Source organism: Delphinus delphis, chromosome 11 (assembly GCF_949987515.2).
Source record: "Delphinus delphis chromosome 11, mDelDel1.2, whole genome shotgun sequence".
Lineage (NCBI taxonomy): Eukaryota > Metazoa > Chordata > Mammalia > Artiodactyla > Delphinidae > Delphinus > Delphinus delphis.
This window is the reverse complement of record NC_082693.1, coordinates 42422985-42449401: the sequence shown is the minus strand read 5'-3', so window position 1 is coordinate 42449401 and position 26417 is coordinate 42422985. Positions and strand designations below refer to the sequence as shown.

At 49.8% G+C, this 26417-nt stretch overlaps 3 protein-coding genes across 7 annotated transcripts in view; 2 read left to right on the top strand and 1 right to left on the bottom strand.

Annotated features, from left to right (window-relative positions):
* Nucleotides 1–16983, top strand: part of LOC132433732 (cyclic AMP-dependent transcription factor ATF-7) — a 92677-nt gene extending 75694 nt beyond the window's left edge. For 3 of the 4 annotated variants that reach the window (XR_009521201.1, XR_009521202.1, XR_009521203.1), the window contains 7 exons: nt 837–936; nt 1468–1581; nt 2168–2320; nt 5180–5377; nt 6922–7030; nt 10430–10767; nt 16742–16983. Coding sequence is in view for 1 of the 4 variants with exons in the window: in XM_060024896.1 (XP_059880879.1) it covers nt 837–936; nt 1468–1581; nt 2168–2320; nt 5180–5377; nt 6922–7030; nt 10430–10647 (892 nt within the window). In the remaining 3 variants the exon portion in view is untranslated. Of the gene's footprint in view, nt 1–836; nt 937–1467; nt 1582–2167; nt 2321–5179; nt 5378–6921; nt 7031–10429; nt 11237–16741 lie in introns of those variants that run through there. The other variant, XM_060024896.1, reaches the window with a different exon arrangement.
* Nucleotides 16984–18912: 1929 nt separating this feature from the next.
* Nucleotides 18913–19654, top strand: NPFF (neuropeptide FF-amide peptide precursor). The gene is given in 2 exon segments (XM_060024897.1): nt 18913–19364; nt 19477–19654. Coding segments are annotated over 2 exon segments (546 nt in total). The 3' UTR covers nt 19571–19654.
* A 261-nt stretch (nt 19655–19915) lies between these two features.
* TARBP2 (TARBP2 subunit of RISC loading complex) lies at nt 19916–25017 on the bottom strand. 2 transcript variants are annotated; one of them, XM_060024894.1, is made up of 9 exons: nt 24846–25017; nt 24129–24298; nt 23210–23312; nt 22514–22609; nt 21883–21955; nt 21547–21664; nt 21132–21259; nt 20500–20701; nt 19916–20343 (listed from the first exon to the last, which is right to left on the bottom strand). In XM_060024894.1, exons 1-9 carry the CDS (start codon nt 24896–24898, stop codon nt 20186–20188), a joined length of 1101 nt encoding a protein of 366 aa, XP_059880877.1. In that variant the 5' UTR covers nt 24899–25017; the 3' UTR covers nt 19916–20185. The 2 variants fall into 2 exon arrangements, with proteins under 2 accessions (XP_059880877.1, XP_059880878.1); XM_060024895.1 differs by having other exon boundaries at nt 24129–24293; nt 24846–24941.
* Between the last annotated feature and the right edge of the window lie 1400 nt (nt 25018–26417).

Sequence of the window (26417 nt, the reverse complement as noted above, 5' to 3'; positions counted from 1 at the left end):
CACTGCTGCAGCCTCTCCCGTTGCAGAGCACAGGCTCTCGACGCGCAGGCTCAGCGGCCATGGCTCACGGGCCCAGCCGCTCTGCGGCATGTGGGATCTTCCCGGACCGGGGCACGAACCCATGTCCCCTGCATGGGCAGGCGGACTCTCAACCACTGCGCCTCCAGGGAAGCCCAAGTCATCCTTTTTAAGTCTGGTTGTTCCCCTCAGTCCCAGTTAGGGTTCTTGGTCTTTGCTATTCCTAATTTTGTCTTCACTCCCAGCATGGCCCATACAGATTTCCTAGTGGGATGACTTAAGATCCTGTCCCCAGGTACCCATGGGTTAAGAGGTTGTTATCAGGCTTCAGCCTCTTCAAGTTTATTGTTCTCTAGACCCACTAAGAAAAATACAAAGGGATGGCTTCTTTCTTAGACAGAGTAGAGCAAAATGTGGAAAGGAACAGGAGGAACTTACTCAGATTTGGCTATCATATGACATAATTCAGCTTTGCAAAATGGCAGCTTTGGTCGAAGTATTCCTTGCCTAAGGCAAGACAGAATTTATACATGCCAGTGGTAGGGATGTTTATTTAATTGTTCTAAACTCTTAATAGGATTAGCTTCCCACCCACTTGAATTCAGTGGTGCATTTAATTTGCAAGGTGTAAAGATCTTGCGATTTCTCTCCATCTATAAGGTAAGGTAAGTAGCATTCCCTGCTTTATCCACCTTCATGAGGGTGCCAGGATTTTACAACGCTACTAGAAAAGACTGGGAAATCTGCTGTAATTATAGGCGGAGGATCATTGGCAAAAGGGTCCGTATTATGAGCATTTCTCTTCATATTTCCTCTAGGTCTCCCACTGGCTCCCTCCCTCTCGTCATGCATCTTGCTAATGGACAGACCATGCCTGTGCTGCCAGGGCCTCCGGTACAGATGCCTTCTGTTATATCGGTGAGCTCTGAAGTTGGGGCAGCCAACCCTACCAAGACATTAACCCCTCCCTTCCACCTGAATGCTCATAGACACACATGAGCCCCAGGGAAACGTGGGCTCTGATCTGTAGTAGTTGAACATGGCAGCCTGCCCGTACTCTTCACTAACCTCTGCCAATCCAGCACTATGGAACACTAGACAAAGGCTCATCTGGACAATTGGCTCCTGGTCCAAGAATTGATTTTGCCAGCCTGCTGATTGGTTGATTTCACTTGGCACTAAGTACCTCACAAATTGCCCACCACTTTCCTCAAGATACAGCCTCAGCCTTCCCCATAGAAATTGTCATAGCACTGGAGGATTAGGTCCCCTATCCTGTGGTGCTCCATGGGGGATGGTATTTCCCAGGCTGTTTCTGCATGCCCTATGCGCAGGTTGCATAGTACAGGCCCTAATGTGCCAATCTCAAAAGCACTTCATTTGGGGAAGCTGTTGCCCCACTAATAGCATTATGTTCCCTTCTGGTTTTTCTTCCTTCTCTTGATCCAGCTGGCCAGACCTGTGTCTATGGTGCCCAACATTCCTGGTATCCCTGGCCCACCAGTTAACAGCAGTGGTTCCATTTCTCCCTCTGGCCACCCTATGCCATCAGAAGCCAAGATGGTGAGTACATCCCAGCCCGGGGCAACGCTGGCCCTTCTGAAAGAAGTGGTATCTTCTGGGGCTTGCAGAGCTAAAGACCCACCCAGTTGTGGGGTCTGGAGAAGAAAAGACCCTGATTCATGACTCCTGTCTCCTCTCTTCCACCTTTAGAGACTGGTACATAGACCATGGCAGTGAAAAGAAGCAGCACAGATTGTTTGGAATGGAACTCTTGCTGTTTCAGTTCCAGGGTGACAGATGGAGGGGTGGATGAGTGGGCAGGAGAGCTGGCCAGGAGGTGAATAACTGCGTAATAACCAGCCCCTGGCCAGGTTCCAGGAGAGAGCTTTCATCTGGACTCTATAGCTTCAGCAACCCCCGCCCTCCAACTGTGCCCAGGATGATAGTGAGGGGACAGAGTAGGTATTTTAGGGATCATGTGCACCTTCTCTCTCCCTGTCATTTTCTTTTAATCCCTCTGTTAAGGGAAAATCAGTGTGGGAATTTTAGTTGTCTGTAACATCAGTAATAAAATCTAAGCCCACTCTTCTCACCCTTGATAGAATCTCACCCTTGACAAGCTATTTTTCCTTATCTTTTCCTACAGAGACTAAAAGCTACCCTAACCCACCAAGTCTCCTCAATCAACGGTGGCTGTGGAATGGTGGTGGGGACTGCCAGCACCATGGTGACAGCCCGTCCAGAGCAAAGCCAGATCCTCGTCCAGCACCCTGACGCCCCATCCCCTGCCCAGCCACAGGTCATTTAGACCCTTGGATGGGGGAACCAGTTTGTGTCACCATTACTCTTTAAGTCATACCTGTTTTTTCAAGGAGCAAGAAAATGAAAGAAGAGTGGATTTCAGCATTCTGGGCGTCTACCTGCACTTTGGTTCTTGTTGACAGTTTGAAAGTAGCAAAATGCGCTATTCTTTATCCATCCTTGGGTTGTACTAAATGCAAACAGACTGGATAATGCAGAACTGTCACAGAGGAGGTCTCAGTTTTTGTTTTCTGCTTTTTGGTTATTTCTATATGTGAATGCTGTATCTGCAGAACCCTCTAAAATGTGACAGGACCTCACTTCAAACCACTTTGTACACCAAAGGAGGCTTCCCCTAGTCTCTCCTATCTTAGGTCTTAGCCCCCACCCACCTAAAAAAACTTACCTGATTAGATTTATAGCAAAAATCAGATAATAACAATATATTAGGGACTTCCCTGGTGATGCAGTGGTTAAGAATCCACCTGCCAATGCAGGGGACACGGGTTCAAGCCCTGCTCCGGGAAGATCCCACGTGCCGCAGAGCAACTAAGCCTGTGCACCACAGCTACTGAGCCTGCGCTCTAGAGCCCACGAGCCACAGCTACTGAGCCCGCACACCACGACTACTGAAGCACGTGCGCCTAGAGCCCGCGTGCCGTAACTACTTAGCCCATGCGCCGCAACCACTGAAGCCCACGCACTCTAGGGCCCACGTGCCACAACTACTGAAGCCCGCACTCCTAGAGCCCGTGGTCTGCAACAAGGGAAGCCACCACAGTGAGAAGCCCATGCACCACAACGAAGAGTAGCCCCCACTCACCACAACAAAGAAAGCCTGCACGTAGCAATGAAGACCCAACACAGCCAAAAAAAAAAGAAAAAAGAAAAACAGTATATTAATAAAATGTGATGTCACAGTATTAAGATGGCTCAGTAAACAAATACACACCCCCAAAAAACACTTTTTCCTCATCAATTGAATGTCTTTTTATCAGGAGAAATTAAAGTCTTAAAAAAGCCAGAGGGATCCCATTTAGAAGCCCAACTCTTTTTTTCAGGGAGGCCTCAGTTTACTAATTTTCTTTGAAAACTGAATAGGCCTCAGTTTTCATATTGTCTGTACTGGTTAGGTGACAACAACCTGAGATCAGTTTCTAGAGTTACATCTTTTGCCCATCCCCTTTTCCTGATGTCACCACCTGCTTTATCAGTTACCACCACATGTCCTAACATTTAATGACCATATGCTGCCTTAAAGCTTGGCCAACAACAAAAGCTTTCATCTGAGTTTTCTTGTTGGAAGCTAAGCCTGCCCACCCTCCTGTAACCCCTTCTAATGCCAGTCCCTTCTGGAAATGGTAAAGCAGTAGTCCCCTTGCCCAAGTTGTGCTGCTTCCCCTCTTGAGGAAATGACATGACTTATTTTTTAGTTACCACTAATTCCTTTCCTTCTTATTCTTCCTGTCTTTCTCTTGGTCTGTTCTTTTACCTCCATTCCCTGCATGTCTTGTTGAGTTGTCTATGAGAGAATAGGAACCCATCATTTCCTTTTCCCCATTCTCCTCCTAAAGCACCAATCTTTACATGTGTTCCAGTGAGCTCAGGACAAAGAGGAAATTGAAAATCACAGGAGAATTTGTGTAAACTTCCCTTAGTACAGTGAGAAGCAATGATCCCAAGGCCTGTAGCTCATTAAAATAAGTTTGAAATTTCCTCTCCACTTTTTTTCTTTTAGGAGAGAGAATATTAATCTGAATAAATAAAATGATCTCTTCATTATCTGTGTTAATGGAGAACATGATTCAGTAGGGCCTGAAGTAGAATAAGATTCTGTTTTCTTATAAGCTTATGCTTATTCTCATGCAACTAATGTGAGCTCTGGCATTTGGAAACTACCAATATAGATGTTCTCTAATAGCAACAGATTCAGGAAGAATTTATTTTTGGCGTTGTTTTACATTACATAGTTTCTTTTATACAGATGGTTGACCTTTCTATATTTTAATTTTGACCGTTATTGTAAAATTGGTCTATCTTCTTTGAATACATACCAGCTAACAGAAAAGGAAGATGATTCAAAAGTGCTTTAGAGACAAGAGACATCAGCCTGAAGTTTAAAAACAAAAGACAGTCTTAAATCGCCAATTTGTAAAGAGATTAAAAAATGTTTTTCTCTTTAAAAACAAACAGAACAAACAAGGCAGGAAGCAGGGGCGTTGCTGAGGATGATTAATAACTGATTTAAATAAAAAGAATATATTGGGAGTTCCCTGGTGGCCTAGTGGTTAGGATTCTGGCCTTTCACTGCTGTGGCCCAGGTTTAATCCCTGGTCGGGGAACTGAGATCCTGCAAGCCGTGCGGTGTGGCCAAAAAAAAAGAGAATATACTAATTCATATATCTCCATGATAGTTCATATCTCACTGATAGTAAAATCTTTTATCCTTTTCTGAAACTTGTAGCACACAGTTATTTGTATATATTGCTTGATCAGATAGGTGATTCTCCAATTTTTTATTCCATAGTCTCCCTAAAATTTCCCCTGACACCTCCCTTGATTATAATTTCCCTGCCTACAAGATTTCCTGTTAAGAAACAAAAAGTGATCCTAGTTTCACTTCTATCTGTCTGTCTCAGAAATAATCAGAGTATGGAACTGAGAAAACTGAAAGAAAACAGGAGGCAGAATGAGGAACTACTACAGAAGAGAAGCTAAGGGACATAGTAATGAGACTCGCTGTGGTTACAGAGACTGGTATATACTTTTACCAGATCTTTGCCAGAGCTTACGTCAGGTTTAGTTTGGAAAGGACTGACATTCCCTTCAAGTAACTCCTCTTCCTTCTGGGCAACAGGTCTCACCAGCCCAACCCACTCCTAGTACTGGAGGGCGACGTCGGCGCACGGTGGATGAAGATCCAGATGAGCGGCGGCAGCGCTTTCTGGAGCGCAACCGGGCCGCAGCCTCGCGCTGCCGTCAAAAGCGGAAGCTGTGGGTGTCCTCCCTAGAGAAGAAGGCTGAGGAACTCACGTCTCAGAACATTCAGCTGAGTGTGAGTGTGTCCTGGGTGATTATTAGGATTGTTGAATCTGGAAAGTGAGATTGAATCAGGAAGTAGTGGGACGATAGAAGATGATAATTCTTTAAGACAGATCCAGAACATATGCCAGGGAGAATGCAGAAAGAATGTCTTAACAGTCAAGAGTTGAAACCTCTTCCCCGGGGACTGGAAAGGACACTTACCACTACTCCCAAATCTGCTACTAGAAGAGTCATCCATAGACCAGTTTGGATGAAGGGAATTAGATTAAGCGCCCCAGGGTGCTCTTTTTAAGTCATTAGTAGAATCTGACAGGGGTAGTGGAACACCCAAAAGGAAAGTATTTGCCCAGGTAACACAGCTTAAGAAAAGAAAGAAAAAGCCACTCAAACGCAAATAGAACGGTTATAATACAGATATTTTCATTTATTTTTCGCTGTGCTGGATCTTCTTTGCTGTGTGCGGGGCTTTCTCTAGTTGCGGCGAGCGGGAGCTACTCTAACTTGTGCGCGGGCTTCTCATTGCGGTGGCTTCTGTTGTTGCAGAGCATGGGCTCTAGGCGCGCAGGCTTTAGTAGTTGCAGAATGCGGGCTCAGTAGTTGGGGCTCGCGGGCTCTAGAGTGTGGGCTCAGTAATTGTGGCGCATGGGCTTAGTTGCTCCACGGCATGTGGGATCTTCCCGTGCGGCATGTGGGATCTTCCCGGACCAGGGCTTGAACCCATGTCCCCTGCATTGGCAGGTGGATTCTTAACCACTGAACCACCAGGGAAGTCCCCAGATAATTTCTTGAATATTATTTTCCCTTCTTCTGATTATTTATTAAAATATTCCATTACAAAGGTAATATATTTATATAACATATATATAATATACACATACATACACACACAGAGGTACAGATTAAAAATAAAGTCTCTCTTCAATATGTCTTTCCTAGTCTCATTCTCTTCCTTGTAGATAAGTTTGGTGTGTACCTACCAGACATGTATGTATTTCTAATATTGTTTTCATTTATAGCTTTTGTGGGGGAGTCAGGGAGGGACTGTCTGTTGTAACATAAAACAGTATCTCCTGGAGATCTAGCCATGTATACAGAGGACCTACCTCGTGTTTGTAAATAGCTGTACAGTGTAGCATTCTGTAGTGTAAGTTATGTTATAAGGTATGGATACTTATAATGTTTCTAATTTTTTGCCATAACAGCAGTGCTGCAGTGTACATTGTATGCACTTGAGTAGATAGCTCTGTTAAATAGATTCCTGGAAGTTAGCTTTCTTAATCAAAGGACATATGCATTATTAATTTTGGTGCAATCGTATTTATCCTAAATAGGAGGCATTTTTCTATTTAAAATCCCTGCTATCACTGTAAGCAGCTCCTGTCATGGAATTCGTGGCTGTATTGGCCCTGGGCCGTCTAAAGCCTTGCTGGGTCTTTCCCAGATTTGAGGGAGAGAATCCAGACAGCATTCTGTCCTCACTTCGGGCATAGCTACGGGGGGTTCAAGAGTGGAGCATAAATTTTCTTCATATTCTTTTCTTCCCTCCCTCCTCAGAATGAAGTCACATTACTACGCAATGAGGTGGCTCAATTGAAACAGCTGCTGTTAGCTCATAAAGACTGCCCAGTCACAGCACTACAGAAAAAGACCCAAGGCTACTTAGGTGAGTGGCTCACAACCTAAGCAAGACCAGTCAGTCAGTACGCTGCGTGTAATGAGTGTCTCAACGCTTTATAATTTTATAACCCCATTCTGAATGTTCTGGGGGGCCCAGATGGACGAGTGAGCAGCCTTTGTGGAACAACCAGTCCTATCAAAAAAAATTTTTGAGAACAATATAGTTACCCTAATTATCTATTGTAGCTGGAGAAAAAGGGTAGCAATATGTATTGGGTACCTACTTTGTGTGAGGCACTCAACCATCTTCCCAGTTCTCTCATGAAATCGATATTACCTGCTTGTGTTTATACACAAGAAAACTGCACTCAGATTAGTCACTTACCTGAAGTTACACAGTTGGTGAAGTGGCAAAGCCAAGATTCACATCCAGCTCTTCTTATTCCAAAGCCACTGTCTTGGCTTCAAGAGGATATAATACATTGGGGTTTGTTAAGCATTGAGGTTTGGTACATTTTATCTTTCTAATGATGGGCTCATGTTGGTTTCAGTTTGTAATCTGTGAGCACAAATAATATAGTGCTAGGAAGAGCTGGTCACAGAGTCATGCTCTGGATAAGCACAATCCTGAAATTAAAATTACTGTGAATAATTTGCTTATGGACAGTAAAAACTAATAAATCATTTTCCTTTACAAATTAAATAAATTCATAGAAATGTTGGCTATCAAATTTTGATATATTGAATTATTTTTCCACTAATGTCTTTATCATTTCAGAGATGTGTTCCCATAGAAAAAGAGTAACCACATCACCAATTTTAAACATCTCTATTTAAATTTTAATTTTAATGTGTACTTCAGGGTACATTCATTCATTAGGCAGATATTGATTGAGCCTGTTCTGTGCCAGGCACTGTTTTACATGCTGAGGACATAATAGGGAACCAAATAGATTAGATTAAAGTCCCTGCCCGTGAGGGGCTTATATTTTAGTAGGTGAGACAGACAATAAACTAGATAAATAGGTACAATATATATAGTATGTTAGATAAGAATAAATGCTTGGAAGACAAAAATAAAACAAGAAAGAGGAATATGAAATGTTAGCATCAGGGTTGAAATTTTAGACAAGACCTTAAGGAAGTGAGGGAGCTAGCCATGCATTAATATGGGAGAAAAGTACTGCAAGCGGGAGGAATAGCAAATGCAAAGACCCGCAGTGGGAGCGTGTCCGGCACATTCTAGGAGCACCAAGGAGGCTAGTGTGGCTGGATTGGAGAGAATGGGGAATGGAGACTATTTGGAGATGAGGTAGGGGAGGGAATGGAAGCATTTTCCTTTAGGGCCTCATTGGTCATAGTGAGGACCTTAGCTTTTACTCTACTTTGGGGATCATTAGAGGGTTGTTTTCAGCAGAATAGTGACATGACTGATCTGACTTATTTTGAACAGGGTCACTCTGTTAAGAGAGTGAGGAATGCATGGGCAGAAGCAGGCAGTCCACTTAGTGGGGCTATCACAGTCATATGAGCAAGAGGTGATGGAGCCTTGGACTGGATGGCCGTAGTGAAAGTGGTGAGAAGGGATTTAATTCAGGATATATTTCGAAGATAGAGTGACAAGGTTTGATGACGGCCAGATGGGGCAGTATATGTGAGGAAAAAGAAAATCAAAAATTGCACCAAAGGTTTTGGACTGAGCGACTGCAGGAACGGAGTTGCCATTGATGGAGATAGGGGAAAGTGTAGGAAGAAATGGACTGGGTGGTATATCGGGAGCTCAGGTTTGGAAGCCTCTTAGGCTTGCAGCTGGAGCTGTCAAGCAGGCAGCTGGTTGTATGGGTCTGCAGTTCAGAGGAAAGGCTGAAGGTACAACTTGGGGAGTCAGCAGAATATGGATAGCTTTTAAAGCCATGAAACTGGATGAAATGTTATTGTCAAAGAGAGCACATAGGTAGAAAAAGAGAAGTTCCAGGACTGAGCCCTGGGTACTCCAATATTTAGAGGTCAGAGAGATGAGAAGGGACCCACAAGAGAGACTGAGAATGCGTAGCCAAGCAGGTAGGAGGAAAGCCAGCTGAGTGCGGTGTTCTGTAAGCCAAGGTAAGAAAGTGTTTCAGGAAGTTTAGTGATCAACTATTTCAGTCCTTTTGATGGGCTAAGGATGACAAGGACTGAGTATTTATCAGTGTGAAGTCTATATACAGTAAGGTTTCTATTCAGTCCCTACAAGAACTCTGACAGATAATCAACCTTTGAAATTACTTATTTGTTACAGCAAAGATGTATTTAGTTCCTACTGTGTGGTATGGACATAGTGGTAGGTACCTGACATAAGACAAACGAGACACTCTCCTATCTCTGAGAGACTCACAGGGTTATGAGGAGATAAACATGTCCAGCCATGGGTAAGGGAAGCACAGGTATCCCAAAGAGCCCCTAGACTGGGAACTTCCTGAGGACAAGGGGCCTGTCTATTCTTTATATACCCTAGTGCCTGGCACACGGGCAATACTCAGTAAATATTTGATGAATAAATGAATGTATGCTCTGAAAGCACAAACGATGAAATAGTTAATTTCCTGAGTGTAACAAAGAAGGCTTCACAGAGGAGGTAGTATTTGAATCCTGAAAGAAGACTCAGGCATTTATCAGGAGGTCAGAAATACAACCAACTATTGAAATTTTGCCCTTATTCTACACATCTCTGTTTAAGTAGCCAGAGAGGCTATCTGATGTTCAGTGAAACTCCTTGAATGTTAAGCAACATGGAGTTACCTTTGTATGCAGCTCAGACATTTGTGTTTAGTAATAAAAGTTACTGTCACTTTAGGTGGAGTGGCATAACTCAAAGTAAATGTGTTAAATCGTTAATGCCTAGCTAGTTAATAGTTAGGAGGGTCTGACAGACCTCTTTGTAGTTGGTTGTGTTGACTGAACCTTGGCCAAGGACTGGTCATTTGTAACATCATTTGATTGTAGCTTGATATCTATCAGGTTTACCTATGGTGCAACTACATGCTAAAGGAATATTAAAAATAATAGAATGATTGCAATGTTGTGAGCATTAATAAGAGAGGATAGCTAAAAAGAGATCTATTTTAAATCACCTTCAAAGACATGAATAAGAGGAAGTGTGTTCCAATAAGGGTAATGAACTGTGCAGAGACCTAGAAGCCAGGCAGTATAATTAACACACTGGGGGTTTGCTTTATGGGGATAGATGGGTTAATTTTGGCCTAGCTTGCTTCTCTTCTCACAACTTCCAGTTTCCTAGCCCATTTATGGCTTAGAAGCCAAGATTCTGGGAAGTTTTCCCCCCTAAAAACATGGGCTTCATTTTCCTTTGGGCCCCTTTAGAATTATGGCAAAAGGTAGTTCTGCCTATTTCCCCATTCTATGTTCTAACCACTTGCTCTCTGCTTTTTGCCCTCCTTCCTGGCAGAAAGCCCCAAGGAAAGCTCAGAGCCAACGGGTTCTCCAGCCCCTGTGATTCAGCACAGCTCAGCAACAGCCCCGAGCAATGGCCTCAGCGTTCGCTCTGCAGCTGAAGCTGTGGCCACCTCAGTCCTCACTCAGATGGCCAGCCAAAGGACAGAACTGAGCATGCCCATACAGTCGCATGTGATCATGACCCCACAGTCTCAGTCTGCGGGCAGATGATGCCTCCCCTGGTGGAGAGGTCCCCAGCCAGAGCTCGCCCGCCCGAGAGCCAAGAGAGATGTCATCTTATCCTCTCCCATCTGCCTTGGACATGGCAGTATGGGGGGGAAATTGTGTGTTGTGAGTAATGGTCAGATGTGGGGCTTTTCTCACATGGTCATTTACGTTGACACCTGTACTAGGAGCCTCCAAGCCCCAGAGCCACATAGATCATACCCCAAGGGGGAAGTTTCTGATGTACCCACAGCCAAAGGCCTTTCCCGATGGTCCGAACAATCATCCCTGCCCATGCACGTGTACCTGTCTCTTTTAACACTAACCCTTGTACTTCTAGGTTTCGGTTTCTCAGTTCCCTCTCTTTCCACCAAGCCATGGCTATTACCTTCTTGATTCTTAGCAGCATGCCACTTCCTACTAGGTAGAGGGAGGCTAGAGTTGATGGCATATCAATGGCTGACCCATCCCTAGCCACCCCATGGACTCAGGACTTTGTCTCCCAGTAGCTGCTTATTTATGCCTTTTTCCCCCTCCGTAAATTCTAGTTAAAACATTCACTTATGGAGAATGTGAGGTTACCTTTGATGTATGAAGTAGCAGTATTTCCCAGCTCTTCCATAAACTTTAATCCTCCCTACTTGCCACCAAAACAAAAACAGAGAAATGAAACCTCAAACGGTCTAGTCCTTTCTCATTTATTTCCAGAGCTATTTGGGTACCTCATTTTATGTCTTGAGTTTTCCCAGTCTAGTGGTGGGGTCTTTTCCACCTCCCACTAAGCCTTGGCAACCTCATCTTGTGGCCTTATTAGATAGTGCTTGGTAGTGAAAAGGGAAAGAGCCCAGGATCTGACTGGCTGGTTCCCTTCCCATCCCCCACTCCATCCTCCTTCGGTTCTAATCATCAGGACAGGCAGGAACAATGTAGTTTAAAGCTTGTTCCATCAAGTTACTAGATTGATTCTTTTATGTTTTACAAGAGTTTACTAGCCAAAGCATACAGATTGCTTTTGGTCATCTTTCCACTCCTGCCTCTCCCTCTTCGTGCCCCTGCCTGCATTCCTGCCTCTGTCTCTCTTCTATAATTAGTTCTGATGCAGCCCTCTGGAAGCTGTCCTGTAGGGGATTCTTGTGCTCCCTCACCTCCCCTCGCCCCCCATCTCTCAGTCTCACACATCTGTCTTCTTTTCTGAGTGAGGGTCTGGTATTCACAACTGGTCCTCACTGGATCTGCCTTCGCTCTCTTTCACTAGGCTCCAAGCCTAGCCACTAGGTCTCTCTGGTTCTGTAGCGTTTCTTTAGCTCTTTTCTTCTCTCTGCCCCCTGGATGCAATGCTTCTCCATAGTCTACGCCCCAGGACCCTGAGGCATCATAGCCGAGGTCCTGAGTGGGTTTTCTTGAGTATAAGTTAGGGTGGGGGGAGGCACGGGAAGGGAAGGTGGAGCACTGATGTCAGCAGAAGAGCCCTGCTCGTTGAAGAGTCTGACCTGCCTGGGAAATTGGTGACTGTTGCTCTCAGCCATTCTTACTTTGAAAAGTTGTGTTGCAGGGGGGGAAATTCATCCCTCTTGTCCCTCTTTCTTCCCCATTCAGACTCCTCATCTTCCTTTGGCTCTGAACTATGCAATTTCTACCAAGGCCATAGGAAGCAGTCCAAAGCCAGAGGCCTGTGGATAGATAGGTCAGCTTTAATAGCCCTTCAGTATGAAGCCCTTCCAATTGTCCCAGAGCCACTTTCTGCCATCTGCCCAAGCCAATAATGTCCTTTTCTCTCTCTCCTACCTCCATCTTATACATGCATACAGAGTGACTGCCAGCTTCCTTTCTTATTTTATCTTCCAAAATTGGCTATCGTAGAGGAATGAGGAAATGTTCTAAGCTACGAGATTCCCATCTCCTCAGACTGATAAACTGGTGAGCCAGTTAGAGGACATGTTCTACTGCATTTGTTTTTAATTTCCCCTCCTGCTTTTCAGAGCTGGTGTTGAAGAAGCCACACCTGGTGAAGAGAAAGGAGAGAAAACATGGTTTTCTCATCCTCCCCCACCCAGGACCCAACAGGAACAGCCCCTGAGGTGACTCAGACTAGCAAATGGCACGGCAGATGGTCAGGATGCAGGTTACCACCTCCAGGGACTCCACTTGCCTTTAAAACTTCACAGCCATAACTTGTGCTCAGGACTTTTCCTTTAGATGGCTGCTCCCTGGGATTTTCTCCTGCCTTAGTTGTGTTTCATTTTTTGTTATCTTTATTTCCCACTTGTAGCCTTGCCCTAAAGCTTGACTGCGTTTATGGCTCCTAAGGAGCCTTCATAAGACCCTTGACTGTTTTTCTTCCCCCTTCAGTCATGTGTTTTTCAAGTTAAGAATCAGTTTGTCGCTGCACACAGGCCCTGCCTCACTGCTTGGCCTTGGAGGAAGTTTGAGTCCTGCCAGTCTGTCCCTGTGTAGGATGGCTAATTTATGTAGAGGGTCTTATTTAGTTTCTTAATCCCCATGTCTAATTCTCTTGAGTCCTTATTTCATTTTCATCAGTGGGAAGTTAGTACTGGGGACCTAACCGAGAGGCATTGGCAGAACCTTAGTAGTAAAGCAGCAGTGAAATGAGGAAGGAACAACGACAGGACCTCCCCCACCCCAGACAGCTCTTCAGTTGGTCCTTAGTCTCACTAAGAAGGCAGAGCGATTGCTTGCCCTGAAGTCTCTCCTGTAGTCAAGGGGAATGACATTTACCTTGTTACTGCAGCCAGTTGTGTGGCCACTCTCCCCTGCTCCTTGCCCTCCAGACTCCTTTGGACCAGAACATCATGGAGGGTGTCACTTAGCTCTTTTTAAGGAACATGGCCTTTCTAGGGGCCTAAGGGAAGACACTTTCTAAAAGGGACTGGGAATGTGGATGCCTTAGGACTCTTCTAAGTGAACACAGGACTCAGGCCTCCCACTTCACTCCAAGGACACAGCAGCTAGAAACCCAAGGCCATAGAGAAAGGGGCCAGAGCCAGGTCTTCTGGTCCACAGACTTAATGCCCCATTGTCTTAGTATATGTGCTGCCGAAGCGGGCACTGCCCCATTGTCTTAAAAGAAAGCTTGCTTAGAGTTGAAGAGTCTGAAAGCCTCCCACACTATGAGGAAGGACTAGAAAGAGTACAGCCTCCTTTACTTCATCTTTCCCTGTTGGCCGTACACCCAAATCTGGCTTCCTTCGGCCTCTGCTCCTCTCCTCGGCCCGAAGTCCTAGACTGTGTACACTCTGGGTGGCAGTAAAAGAGGAGATGGCCTAACTGAACCTCATTTTGCTGCCTTCCCTGTGCCTGTTCCGTGGTTCCAGTTCCTTTGCTGACTTACTGCCCTCCAGCACCACCCATTCTGGTAGACAGGGTGCTTAACCCTAACCACACCCCATCTACAGCCTGAACCACCAAGTAGACACCAAAATATTCCTCCTCTGGTCCCTAAGTCCCCCGTTTGCTCACACTGAGAGGCTCCTTTAAAGGTGCTAGCCCTAAGACAGCTCTTCCCCACGAAGTTCCCTTTTCTTTCCTTCCCATCCCCAAATCATTATTTTTCATTAATATTGTACATTGTATACACAGGAAGGAAATGTACACTTTTTTTTTTTTAATGTCATAACCAGTCTGTTTAGAATCCAGTCCTCCTAGCTGTATCACATATGCCTTTGTTGATATGCTCTTTCTGCTTTCTTTAGACTTTTGTTTGACTGGGGCGGAGGGAAGAGCAGGACAGGTGAGGATCCTAAGGCAGATTAGAGGCCCCCCATCCTACTTCAGCCTCCCACAACCCTAATCATTCCCTTCATAGTACAGACTGATTTCTGTTTCTGTTTGCACACATGCAAGTGCACGCAGACATAAATCCTCACCATCCCAGGGTGGTGACCCAGCAGGGGTGAGTGTAGGTGGTTGCTAGCCAACATTCCCACCCTCCATACCAGTTCATTCGTGTGTCTTTGGGGTAAAGTTCTTCCCTGGAATGAGAAAAGGCTGGGGAGAGTAGGGCAGCTTAAGGCAGCTTACATCCTCTGTAGATGCAGGTTTGTATTGTAGCTGCTAGCGTTTCTCTTTTTAATGGGGGCTGGTAGCACAGAGCTATCTCATCAGCGTTAACTACTGGTGAGTGAGGATTTCGCTGTAAGAAATGGCTTTGAGCACTAGTTTCATTGACTTTCCCTTAGGGCAGTGGTTCTCAGAATGTAGTCCAGGACCAGCAGGACCATCATCTGGGAACTTGTTAGAAATGCACATTCAGGCCCCATCCCAGACATACTGAATCAGAAACTCGGGATGGGCTCTAACAAGCACTCAACGTGATTCTAACACACACTAAAGTTTGAGAACCATTGCCTTAGGGGCAAGCTGGGAGATTCTTACAGGGTATCAAGGATATTTTAAGTACCATCCTCTGCCTTAGCACTAGCATGTTTTTCCATTTCCTCCAGTCCCTCCCTCCACTCCCATTAAAACAACAACAATGTCACTCATCTCAAAATCTAGGTTTGTCTTCCTCTGCTTACTCCTAAAATCTGCCCTGCGTGGGTCTGGACAGGAGTTGTCCCATATCCCCTTGCAGACTGGTCACTCCATGTTCTTTGTTACAGGAAGGACCGGCTGTCCTGTTCTCCCACTCACCCCGCCCCCAACACACACCTTTCAGGCAGGGAGATGAGCCTTCAGCCCCAACAGTGGAGGCTACAGCCTCCTGACATGGTATCTGTTGAAAAGCTGTGTGTGCCTATGGTTATATCTCTGTTCATCTGTATATCTTGACATGTAGCAACACCTCTCCATGTCATCAAGGAACTTGACTCTGGGTCTGGGTTTCCCCAGTCCCCAGTGGTGGACTTTGACAGGTGGGAGGATGCAGTGCTACAGGCTGTTTTGTTATGCAACTGTCTTCTCCCTTCCCCTCCACGCACTTCAGCATGATCCCTGTGAGCAGGCTCACAGTCTCCTGGGACGGGGCTGAGGCAGAGGCTTCGCTCTCTTCTCCCTGACCGTCCCTCCTCCTTCCCCCTTGCCACATAGCAGTTATCCCCCAGCCATGCCTTCTCCCCCCTCCCTTGCCCTGACATATATTGTGCCTTATTTATGCTGCAAATATAACATTAAACTATCAAGAGAAGCACTGTTCCGTCTGATGTTTCAATACTCTGATCTACAAGTCCCATTGTCCATTCTTTCTGGGAATTCATTGGGCTTTCATGTCTGCGATCTTCACTCTCCCATTTCTTAGGACAGAAACAGCTGGCATTCTTATCCCTCCTTTTTATGCAGGGGAAGACACAGCCTAGGGGAGGTGGGTGGTTTGTATAAATTACGTAACACAACAGAAGGCTCAGATCTGTGCACTGCCCTTAGGGACGAGGGCCCTTGGCATCATGGGAACCGTCACTAGAGAACTTGTGTGTTTTGCGTGAATGGGGCTTGGAGGGCGGTGGAAGGCAAGTGGCCTCTTAACCTTTCAGTGTTATGTCCCCCACCCCCGCAATTAAAAAATAATAAGCCCTACCCTCAAGAAGTTTCCAGCATGCCTGGGGAGTGCACTTAGACGCAGACAGAAGAAGTGCTCTATGATTCTATGAGTTCTGTGTGTGTGGGGAGGAGGGGAGTCTGGAAATGAGAGGTGGAGTTTATTTAGAAACAGGCAAGATAGTTTACAAGAAAAAAATAGGTAGTGCTCAGGAACTATGGGGAGGTGTGGGGCAGTCACTACTAATTCCTTGCATCTGTGTCTTCCTTGATACCACAGGTGAGGAGGGTGACCAGGCTAAAGAACTTGACCAGGAGATAGCTGGGTACCTCTGAGGGGTTTCCAGTAGGAGAGAGGAGATGTACATGCTGTTGTGGCTGGTGTTCGGTGTAACTGACACAGACAGGGAGTGCCAGTCTCCCCTGCGGAGCAGGAAAGGCAGTGGTGGTCTTCATGGTGGTCAGAAGCACGTGGGAGTCCAGAGAGTAGTAAAGGAAGTTGCTGAAAGCCAAGTACCGAAACCAAGATTGAGAGGTTTTGGAGGTGGGGATGAGACTGAAGGGAGGACAGTTTCCCAAGTTAAAAGAATTAACCCATTCCAACTTCTAGCCAAAGGAGAGACCCATCACCTCCATCCAGGACACGGGAAGCAGCTAGACCAGCCCCTTTCTGAATGCAGCCTCAGCTCAGATCCACTTGTAACTGGCGATCAGAGAAATCACAGAGGGTAAACATTTATTGCGTGCCTACTGTGTGCTAGGTGGAGTGCTAGATGCTTTGCATTCATCAAGTTATTTACTGTTCACAAAACCTCTTGATAACAGGAGCAGTTACCTCATGATACTGATGATGACCCGAGGTTTAGCTTGAGACACTTGCCCAAGGCACACAGCGAAGTGCAAGAGCTGGATTAAAATGGCTCTGACCCTGGAACGGCTCTGCAGCACCCCATCTACCCTCACACCTTGTTCCTCTGAACTTGGTCAGATAAGAATGGACAAGGACCTTGATACAGCGCAGGACCCATTTCCCACAGAAGAACCATCTCCTCGTGGACTTGATGCTCCCATGTAAGAAGTGGTGAAACTACAAGATGTAATGATGATGAATGTCAGGTTCTATGCTTGGGACCAGCGGTGAGACAAAGCTTACAAAAAGGTTCACCCTAGCTTAGGCTGCATTGATAGACGTGAGTATCAAAACCTGATCTAACCTACCTATCCTAAGTGTAAGTTGGTTTCTAGATGCCTCACTTTAAAGAAGGGGGAACGCTTCCGCTTGAACAAAGAAAGACGAAAGAAAGAAGGAAGGAAGAATGAAATCTGTCCTCAAACATGGGAAAGGCTTGTAACATGAAAGATGAGAAGTGTTCTCTGAGAGTGAGGGAAACCAGGACCCCTGGTGGAGGCCACAGGGAGATGAAAGCCAGCTCCTTGCAAGGATGATTCTGTCTGGACTGAGGAGATAGCAAGTTCCCCAGGACGCAGGAGAATCACAGCTAACGTTGTGAGGAAGCCTGCTCTATGCCAGGTCCTGTGCTGCATGGGTTACAAAAAGTATCTCAAATAATGCTCACCGTAGGAAGTGGTTCCTTTTAACGTTGCCATGTTTTAGGTGAAGAAACTTCTTACAGAGAGCTAAGCATCTTGTCAAAGTCTGATTCACAGGCCCTTTATGTCATGGCACCTTTGCAGCATCAAGAGCCACACTGGTGGGACTGCTGAGGAAGGGACTCTAGGATCAGAAGGGAAACTGTACCAGATGACTTGGAAGGAACGCTTCCTGAGAGGCAGTGACTGATTTTTCCTAAGGTGGCATTCTAGGCACCTGCCCCAGTAGGTCAGGGCCAGAGCCAGGCAGAGGCTGGAGTGACTAGAGGGAGGTGGGCACCCCAGTATCCTGCCCCTGCCTTTCTGGGACTCGGTGGGGTCAGGGCCTGAGGACCTCCAGCCACCCTACCCTTCAACAAACTCTGTTCCAGAAAAAGGAAATGGCCGGGCCTGACAATGCAGAGCTGTGACCACAGGGTGGCAGCAGTGCTTCAGCTGCAGAGCACTGCTCCCTAGGCTGAAGTGAGGCAGGTCCTCAACAGTGCAAGTGAAGATGGGGGTCTGTCTACAGACATCTGAAGCAATCTCCACTTTCTGGGGGCTCTGAAACCTTTTAGTCTCCTGTATCTCACTTTTCTATCCACAGGCAAATCTCAGAGTAGTGATTCCATTTTTGATCCTCCAACAGGCACGTACATACCCATGGGTGTGAATGGGCTGCGTGGTCCTTCCTGCAGCCTCTCCAGTCACCAGACTGGGTCATCCTGGCTGACTCTGACCCTGGCTTCCCTCCTTCCTTCCTAGGACATAATGCCTAGCCGGACAGGACTGTCTCTATGCTTTTATTCTACAAGTTAGGAAAGAGGAGGTGATCAGTTGTTGCTCTCCAACCTGTTGAGGGATTGGGAGTTCTTGAAGGTCCCCCAGGGCCTGGCTCTGACAAAGCATCTGCAATTAATGATGCTTCTTGAGCTCTGGAGACAGGATTTATGCATCTAATAAAGTCTATAACTCCAGGCTTAGGGGCTGGGGCCGGAGGCTGAGAGCTGGAAGTCCCACGGGGGCCAGAGGAAAGCGGGGCTGGGGTGGGGGGCGGTCCCAGACAGCTCTTCATGGAGCTGTGCATTTCCACTGCCTGCTCTAGATTCCCCCTCAGGCTGCTGTCGGGGGTGAGGAACGGGGACAGCAGGTATAAGAGGCGGGTGTGGCCAAAGGAAGGCAGATGGCAGCATGGACTCCAGACGGGCAGCAGTGCTGCTGCTGCTGTTAGTAACAGACTGGGGCCGCGCTGAAGGACCAGGGGGCCAGGATGAAGGGGACCAGAGCTTCACGGTAAGTCAGCATGCCCACCCCCTTGTCACCATTTTCCTGTACCTCAGCTTGAGAATTGTACTCCAGGTTCAAATACTCCCTGGCTGCCAGGGTCACTGGGTCCTCACATCTGAGAAAATGACTCCTTAGCCTCCTACAACTTGCCCCCGGAAGCCACTCCCTTCCCCTCGTGACCGAAACGCCCAAGGCCTTAGCCCATCTTCCTTCCCGGATGCCCCTGTACCACAGGAGGAAGACCGTGGCGCTCGCCCACTGCAGGATGCCCAGACCCCCGGGGCACTCTTGCGCTCCCTGCTCCAGGCCATGCAGAGACCCAGCCGGAGTCCAGCCTTCCTGTTTCAGCCCCAGAGGTGAGTCTAAGAGGGACATGGGCAAGGCAAGGGCCAGAGTGAGAGGGGCGGGAGGGCAGCGGGGAAGGGGGGCACTGGAAGGGCCTACAGCTGAGGATGGATCTCTCCTAAGGTTTGGCAGAAACACCCGGGGCTCCTGGAGCAACGAAAGGCTGAGCTCCCCATTCTGGAGCCTGGCTGCCCCTCAGCGCTTTGGGAAGAAGTGACATGCCATCCTTTGATGTTTGCATGCAAGGCCCACACCCGAAAGTGCCACGTGTCCCCCCAAATAAAGCTGTCTGGCTTCTGAATCAGTGTGCGTGTCTGTCTGTATGAGACAGAGGGCCAGGAGGGAGTTCCAAGACAAGAACCACAGTCCCCTCCGTCTCTGCCAAACCAAGCTCTCCAGGAACAGGCGATGGAGTTCCCAGAGGTCAGTGCACCCAACCTCCTGCCACCGGAAAGGCAAACATGGGGACCTGTGGGGAGCAAAGTGGGGAGGCACACCAGGGGAAGTGACCTGGTGCTAACCTCTGCCACCGACTACTCAGGGAAACAGAGCAGGGTTTAAGAATCCAAAAAGCAGCACGTTTATTTGAGGCTCTTACTGGAGAGCTCCCGATTTCATTCCCCTTCTTCATTACCAGTTACGTGAGGACAGAACCCGGGCCAGCTGAGGCCCCTGGTTCCTGGCCCTGTGCCCTCCTCAGCCTGCAGGCAGGCAGTCTGTGTCAGAGGTAGAGGTGGCACCTCCAGGGGGTACCAGAGCTGGGCAGATGCACGGGCCGGGGGCAGGAAGAGCAGGGAGCAAAGGACGAATGTCCACGAGTCCAGCCGGGGCTTTATTTGCTGCCCGCCATGATCTTGAGGTACTGCAGGGCGCGGCGTGCAGCCTCGCCTCGGGCTGCCTCCCTGGTAGTTGCAGAGCCGTGACACACGGTGGCAGGCTGTGTGGACAGCTCCACCAGGCACTGGCAGAGCCCACTGAGGCTCAACTCCTCTGCAGACCAAGAGAGAAGAGGGAGGCAGTGCTAGGCAGGAAGGCAGCACCGGAAAGGGGGTGTCCATGTCATCACCATGCCCTCCCGAACCCTTACTCCCATCCATACTTGCTCGGGTCCAGTCCCACCATCCCCCCGCCCCCCAGTAACCATACCAATATCCAGGTAGCTGACATGGAAGGCCTGCTCCTCAGAGAGCTCGCTGAGGACACTGCAGCAAGCAGAGCCCAGAGCGCCCAGGGAGCCCGCGGAGCAGCTGCGCAGAGACAGGATCTTCTCTCCCACCGAATTCCGCAGAGAATCCCAGGTGCAGCCTGGGCCCCGGTTCCGAAGTCCATCTAGACGGGAGCCCACACCCTGACAAGATGGGGACAGGAAGGAGGATGCAGCCAGGGACTCTGAGACCCAAGCGTTTAACAGACATCCTATGTCCAAGGAGAGAAAAGCCCAAAGGACGCTTCCTCCCATTGCCTCCCCCAGTCAACCCCTGTGTGGCCACCTCTAGCTATTAGACCGTGGACCGGATGGCCAGGCAGCCTTCCTCATTCCAGTAACAGAAGCCTACAGGGCCCCTGCCCTGGGCCAGCTCCCTCCCCCAGCGCACTCACCATGCAGGCCTATAGCTGAGGCTGAGAGGGGGCCCAAGAAACCCTGGGTCTGGTAGGAGAAAGGGCGGAAGCAGCCCTGGGACCCCGAGAGGCTCACTTGCAGGTCACAGACCCGAGCCCCCAGTGCCCAGCCCCCGCGTGGGGGACGGAGCCCGGGGCCCGGCCCACAAGGCACTCACGAGGGAAAAGTGATCGTCCTCAGGCTCCGCCTCACTCCCCTCCCGCGCATCCAGAGGCACCGTGTGCACGCGAAGCAGCATTTTGGCCGCTGCATTGCGCTTTGCCAGCTTTTTGGAAGTGCCACTGCCTGCAAGGGGGAGAGGGTTGCTGAATCATGGTTCCCAACAGACGCAGTGCTTCCACCCGCTCAGGGGATGTCAACTGAAAAGAGGAGCTCAGGACCTGCTCCGCGTCCGAGAACCTAGCCGGCCAAAAGAGGAGGGCAGGACAGGGTGCAAGGAGAAAGCTAGGAGGAAGGAGCCAAGCTGGGGGTCTCCGCCAGGAAAGCAGAGAGAGGCTGGGAGCTGCCTGTGGCTGTGGCTGGGGTGCTGCGGGATGGACAGTAGCTACAGGAACTCCCCTCTGCCCAGTTACCAATCTCAATGAAACGCTCCACCCGGCAGGTCATGGTAAACTCTTTGCGGTGGGCTGGTCCAGACTCCTGGGTCACTGTGTACTCAGGCAACCGCCAGCCTTTCTGCACCACCAGTTCCTTGGAAGGGAGAAACAAGGGTGCACAAGACAGTGAGAAAGAGTCCTCACATCCTCTCCCCCTCCCACCCTGGAAGCCTCAGACTCGGAGTTAAAGAAGGAATAAAGGAGGGGTGGGAGAAGCCCTCAGAACAAGGTAACAGCCCCACATCAGCTACCCCCATGGCCCCTGGTACAAGGGAAGACAGGCATGCATGGGAAATGAGGATGGGGACACACCTGCAAAGCACCAACGGGGTTGCACTCAGACTGCTGAGGGGAGACAGGGGGCTGCACCTCCATGGGGGGGCTCCTGAAGGAAAATGGGCCCAGGGCCAAAGCTGAGGGGGCTGGCTCCTTCGGCGGCTGCCCATGAGTCCTAAGCCCTGCTCTGGTTTCCCCCACTGCCATCTCCCTACTCCCCACCAGGCAGGCAGCTGTCTCTCCAAACGTCAAGCCGGCTCTCTTGCCCCTCCCACCCCAGCAAGGTCTCCTCCAGCTCCCAGGCCCATTTCGATTTTCCGGAACACTTGACTGTCGCCTCGCCAGGACAGTGGAGAGGGGTGTATGTCCAGTCCCCAGAAGCACCTGATGGGACTCAAACACAGGGCCATCATGTGGCCAACTCAGAAGAAAATGGGGCCTGCAAGACCTTTAACATCAACCATGTGGCTACTGAAAAATTATAAATTACCTCCCATCTCAAGAGCTTACCAGCTGGTGCAAATTCTTCAAACTCTGGTCCCCAACTATTCCATCCTCTGTTTACACTCAGACTTCCTCATGCCTGACCAGCCTGGGTGCAAGGGCTAGGGGCCAGGAGCCAGGACCCCTTCCCGCCCCCCCAGGGCAGGCAGGAAACACAAGATACCTGGTTGGGACAGCAGATGAAACAGGAATAGCAGCCGCTGCAGCTGTAAACACCGGCACGTCCTCAGGCAGTGAAGAGTCTAGGGGAGAAAAAGAACTTCCCGAGGGGAAGGGGGCCTTTGATTCACACCCACGTGGGGTGGGGGTGGGGAATAAAGGGTGTGGGACCCAGGTCCTCCTGACCTGCCCATCCCCTAAGAAAATCTCTTCCCACTAGAGACAAAAACTCAGGGAAGCTCAACCACCAGTTCCTCCTGAGATCTTTTGCTGCCAAACACTTGATCAAAAAGACTAAGAAAAGCGGGAGGAGGGTCTCTTCCTACCCAAGAACCACGGGAGCAACAAACACCAACCTGAGTATGGAAGACGGAATATGCCATCTTGCTGGAGAGGGGAAGTATGTTGGCGAGCAGCTCCCTCCAGCCTCAGCCTCCACCCCTCCCCCTCCCCAGGCCCCAACCTGGGCCCCAAACCACAGCCATAACCCCTCACTGGGGCTGGCCATTGCCCCCCAGAATCCTTCACAGCAGCAGGAGCCCTGGAAGCATCCTGCTCGGGTTCCAGAGGAAGCTCTCAGGAAGAGGTCAAGTCAGCGTGGTTCAGTGTCACGAGGCCAAGCCTACGGGGCAGAGGGGCTGGTGCAGGGGCCTGGGTTCCTGACAGAGCCTCTAGGATGCCTTGGCTGTACCTCCCTCACCTGCTGTCCTCCAGGGCCGGCTCCAGCATGCTCCCCCCTTTGAGGTGTTTGAGGGCCACCTCGGCTGCCTTGTGCTTGGCTGCCTTCTTGCTGGGGCCCTGACCTGAGAGAGGGGGTGTGGGCAATACTGGAGGTCACTGGAAGGACAGAAGAGAAACCAGCATCCCACAGCCTCTCTCCTCACAGCCAGAAGGAGTCAACCAAGCCCCCTCTCATCAACCTCCCCCTGCCCAAGACTGGAAGTGTTAATGCTAACTGCTGTCATGAAGGGCCCTTATCTTTCCATGAGTTCCCCAAATCAAGCCATGCCGGGCAGAACTCCTCCTGAGGTCAGACACTTTGTCTGGAGGTTCTTTCTCTGCCTCACTTTCCTCTGGGAAGCACTTCCTTTCCTCTCAATAGAGCTGGCTGGAAAAATAGAAAGAGTGCAGGCTCTAGAGGCAAAACCTGGCTCTGCCACCTACTAGGCATGTGACCTTGCCCCAGTCATTGAATCTCTCTGAGCCTCGGTTTCCTCAGATTCAAAATGAGGATACTACCACCTACATCAGCTGGATCCGACCACGGTTTAAGGTAAGTGTGAACTTGATTAAGCACCTGGAGCAGAGTCCAGCACAGCGGGCACTCACTCCCCCAAATGCTGCACTGAGATTTCGATTTATCTCCTCTTACTTCTTTCTCCAGGATAACAACGATCTGCCGGGTCACTGTGGCAGCGCGGCTTTGCTCCTCTAACTCTCCCGAGTCCTACCCACCTCCTCACAGACCTGTGCTCCTAACCCAGTCAGGGATTTTCCCCCTGAAATCTCTCCTGCCCTCACTGGTCTTGGAGAAAAGGACTGTGAATAGATTCCAAGCAATAAAGCCAATGGGGCCCTGTGAATGCACACCCCAGCCAGGCTGCCCAAGCCTTCCTCACCAGTGCAGCTGGTGTCGCCAACGGTGACCCGGAAGGTGAAATTAGGCTGGTGGGCTTGGCCCTCGGCTTTGAGAAGGTCGTACACGGGCGTCTTCCCTATTCTGGTCCCATACTCCTGCAGAAGGCTGATCGGGGTCTTGCCCGGGTTGGCTGCCAGCATTTGCTCTATACTGGGGGGAAGGGCACAAACCCTCATCACACCTCCCCTTTCTGCACCCACCTGGCCAAGCACTGCCATATCAGATCCAGGCACACTACGGGGGACATAGGATCCAGGGGACCTTAGGCAGCCACCGGCTGGGTTCAGTGTGGAGTAGAGGTGCAGGCTGGGAAAGCAGGGTCCAGTGCCCCAGGGCAAGCGGGGAAAGCACTGTTCCTTGTCTTAGTTAAGGCGAGGGATCCTGTACCCCAGTGCAGTTTGGAAGTGCATGTCCCCTGACACAGTGCAGGCCAGGTCCCCAGTACCCACCAAATGCACTGAATGTCGGGGGCATAAAGCCCAACGCCCCAGTGCAGTCTGGGAACCGGGCCAACCCCGAACTAGCTAATGCTGGAGGCTGTGGCCACTGCCGGGGTGCATGCCGGGAACCACGGCCCACTACCCCAGTGCTTGCCGGGAACAACCCTCAGGCCAGGTGCATGCTGGGGCCGCGACGCTACTCCCTCCGCACCGTGCCAAGTTATGCGCCCTGCAGGGATCGGTACTAGGCGGCTCACCTGGGCAGCCCGCAGCCCGTGGTAATGCCGGAGCCCTGCTCCTCTTCACTCATTCCCTCCTCCGTCTCCGCGGGCGCCACCGTGACTGCAGCCTCCACGCGCCCCAATACACCGCCGACGAGCTAGGGCCGGGGCCAAGCCCCGAGTCGCGGCCGGTCGGGCCTGCCGCGGAGCATGCTGGGATATGGAGTCCCCCGCCCACCCGACTCTAAGAGTCTCCATCAGGAGGGGAGCTATCCGCCCCACAACCCTCCGCGTGGTTTGCCCGGGCAGGCAGCACCGCCTTCTGGGAGGAGCGGACTCATCCACTGTCGCTTCCCGAGCTGAGGGTGGTTTTTTGTTTTTTGTTTTTTGTTTTTAATATCGCCCCGCCTCCTTCCTTCCGCGTCTCCTAGCCTCAGGGCTGGGGCTCTGGGCGTGCGTACTAGCAGAGTGGAAGCGTCTAGGGGCGGGGCGGTAAGGGCGAACTCGAGACTGGGGGCCTTCGGGTCCCTTGAAAACTACAGAACCCAGGAGCTTGCGCGCCATCTTTGTCGCAGCTGGAGGGGCAGGGTCAAACGTGCACGAAAAGTTTCGCGGCGTAATTGGTTATTCCCGACTGCGCTCGCTTGCTCTAGGAGGATTGCGACTGGTTACTTCACCTAGAGGGGCGGGGACAAGGGAAGAGTCAACCCCCCCCTTGATCCCACCTCTTTCTGAGAAAAGGTTGTGATTGGCCCAGGTGCAAGGCGGCTGTCGGTTCCTGACTCTGCACTCTGGGAGGGTGGGCCCTGCCTGGACGCGGGAGGGCACTATCCTCTGCCCCTCAGGGCAGCGGGGCAGTTGTAAATCCTAGCCCATCTCAGTCTCAGTTCCCGCTCAGCCTTTGGCCTAAGCCCCTAGCTCTCGGGCCTTCGTCTCACAGAACCTGCTTCTTTTTCCTAGGTTGTCCTTCACCTCCCTTCCCCTTAATTCTGCCCTGCAGCCTGTCGGTTTCCGCTTTTCCAAAGCCTTTTTAGAATGGCCCTACACCTTTCTGTAGCTGGTTCCCCTACGCCAGGAGACCCCCCTCTGGTGCCTGAGAATCAGGCTATAGTGGGACAACAGGATTAGTAGGACTAAGGCACATAGTGGTCTCATTCCCTCTGCCGTGGGTCTTGGGTCTCTCAGCTAAAGAGAGGATTCTGGCCTCTTAAGACTAATCAACTAATCTGTGTGCGGAGCAGAACGCGTAGTTTTGGGTCCCAGAGCTCCATTCCCTCTTCGCCAAGGTCTCACAGCCACTGGCCTGAAAGATGTAGGGAAAATCTTGTGACCTTGGAGAGAAAGAGATCACGAAAAATGTCTGACTCTAATGAGTGTTCTGGGAATGGATCAGGGAAGAGATGGGCTTCTCTGTGCGGGGGTGGAGGTCCAGAGGAATCTTGGAATAATAACAAGGGGTCATCCAGGAACACTGGAGGGGGACGGGGCATTGAGCTGAGTGGAATCCAGCTGTGTGGAACTGGAGTTGTGACAATTAGAGGAAAGAAGACAGGCCAAGATCCTCTGACAGGGGGAACGATGCTGGGGGGTGGGGGGGTCCCACCTGAG

Excerpts from the sequence above, each read along its gene's own strand:
- TARBP2 (XM_060024894.1), bottom strand. The coding sequence starts at position 24,898 with ATGAGTGAAGAGGAGCAGGGCTCCGGCATTACCACGGGCTGCGGGCTG. Across the intron at positions 21,956-22,513 it reads TCATCTGCTGTCCCAACCAG|GAGCCCCCCCATGGAGGTGC; the intron begins GTATCTTGTGTT and ends ATTTTCCTTCAG. Across the intron at positions 20,344-20,499 it reads TGTCAGCTACCTGGATATTG|AGGAGTTGAGCCTCAGTGGG; the intron begins GTATGGTTACTG and ends CTTGGTCTGCAG.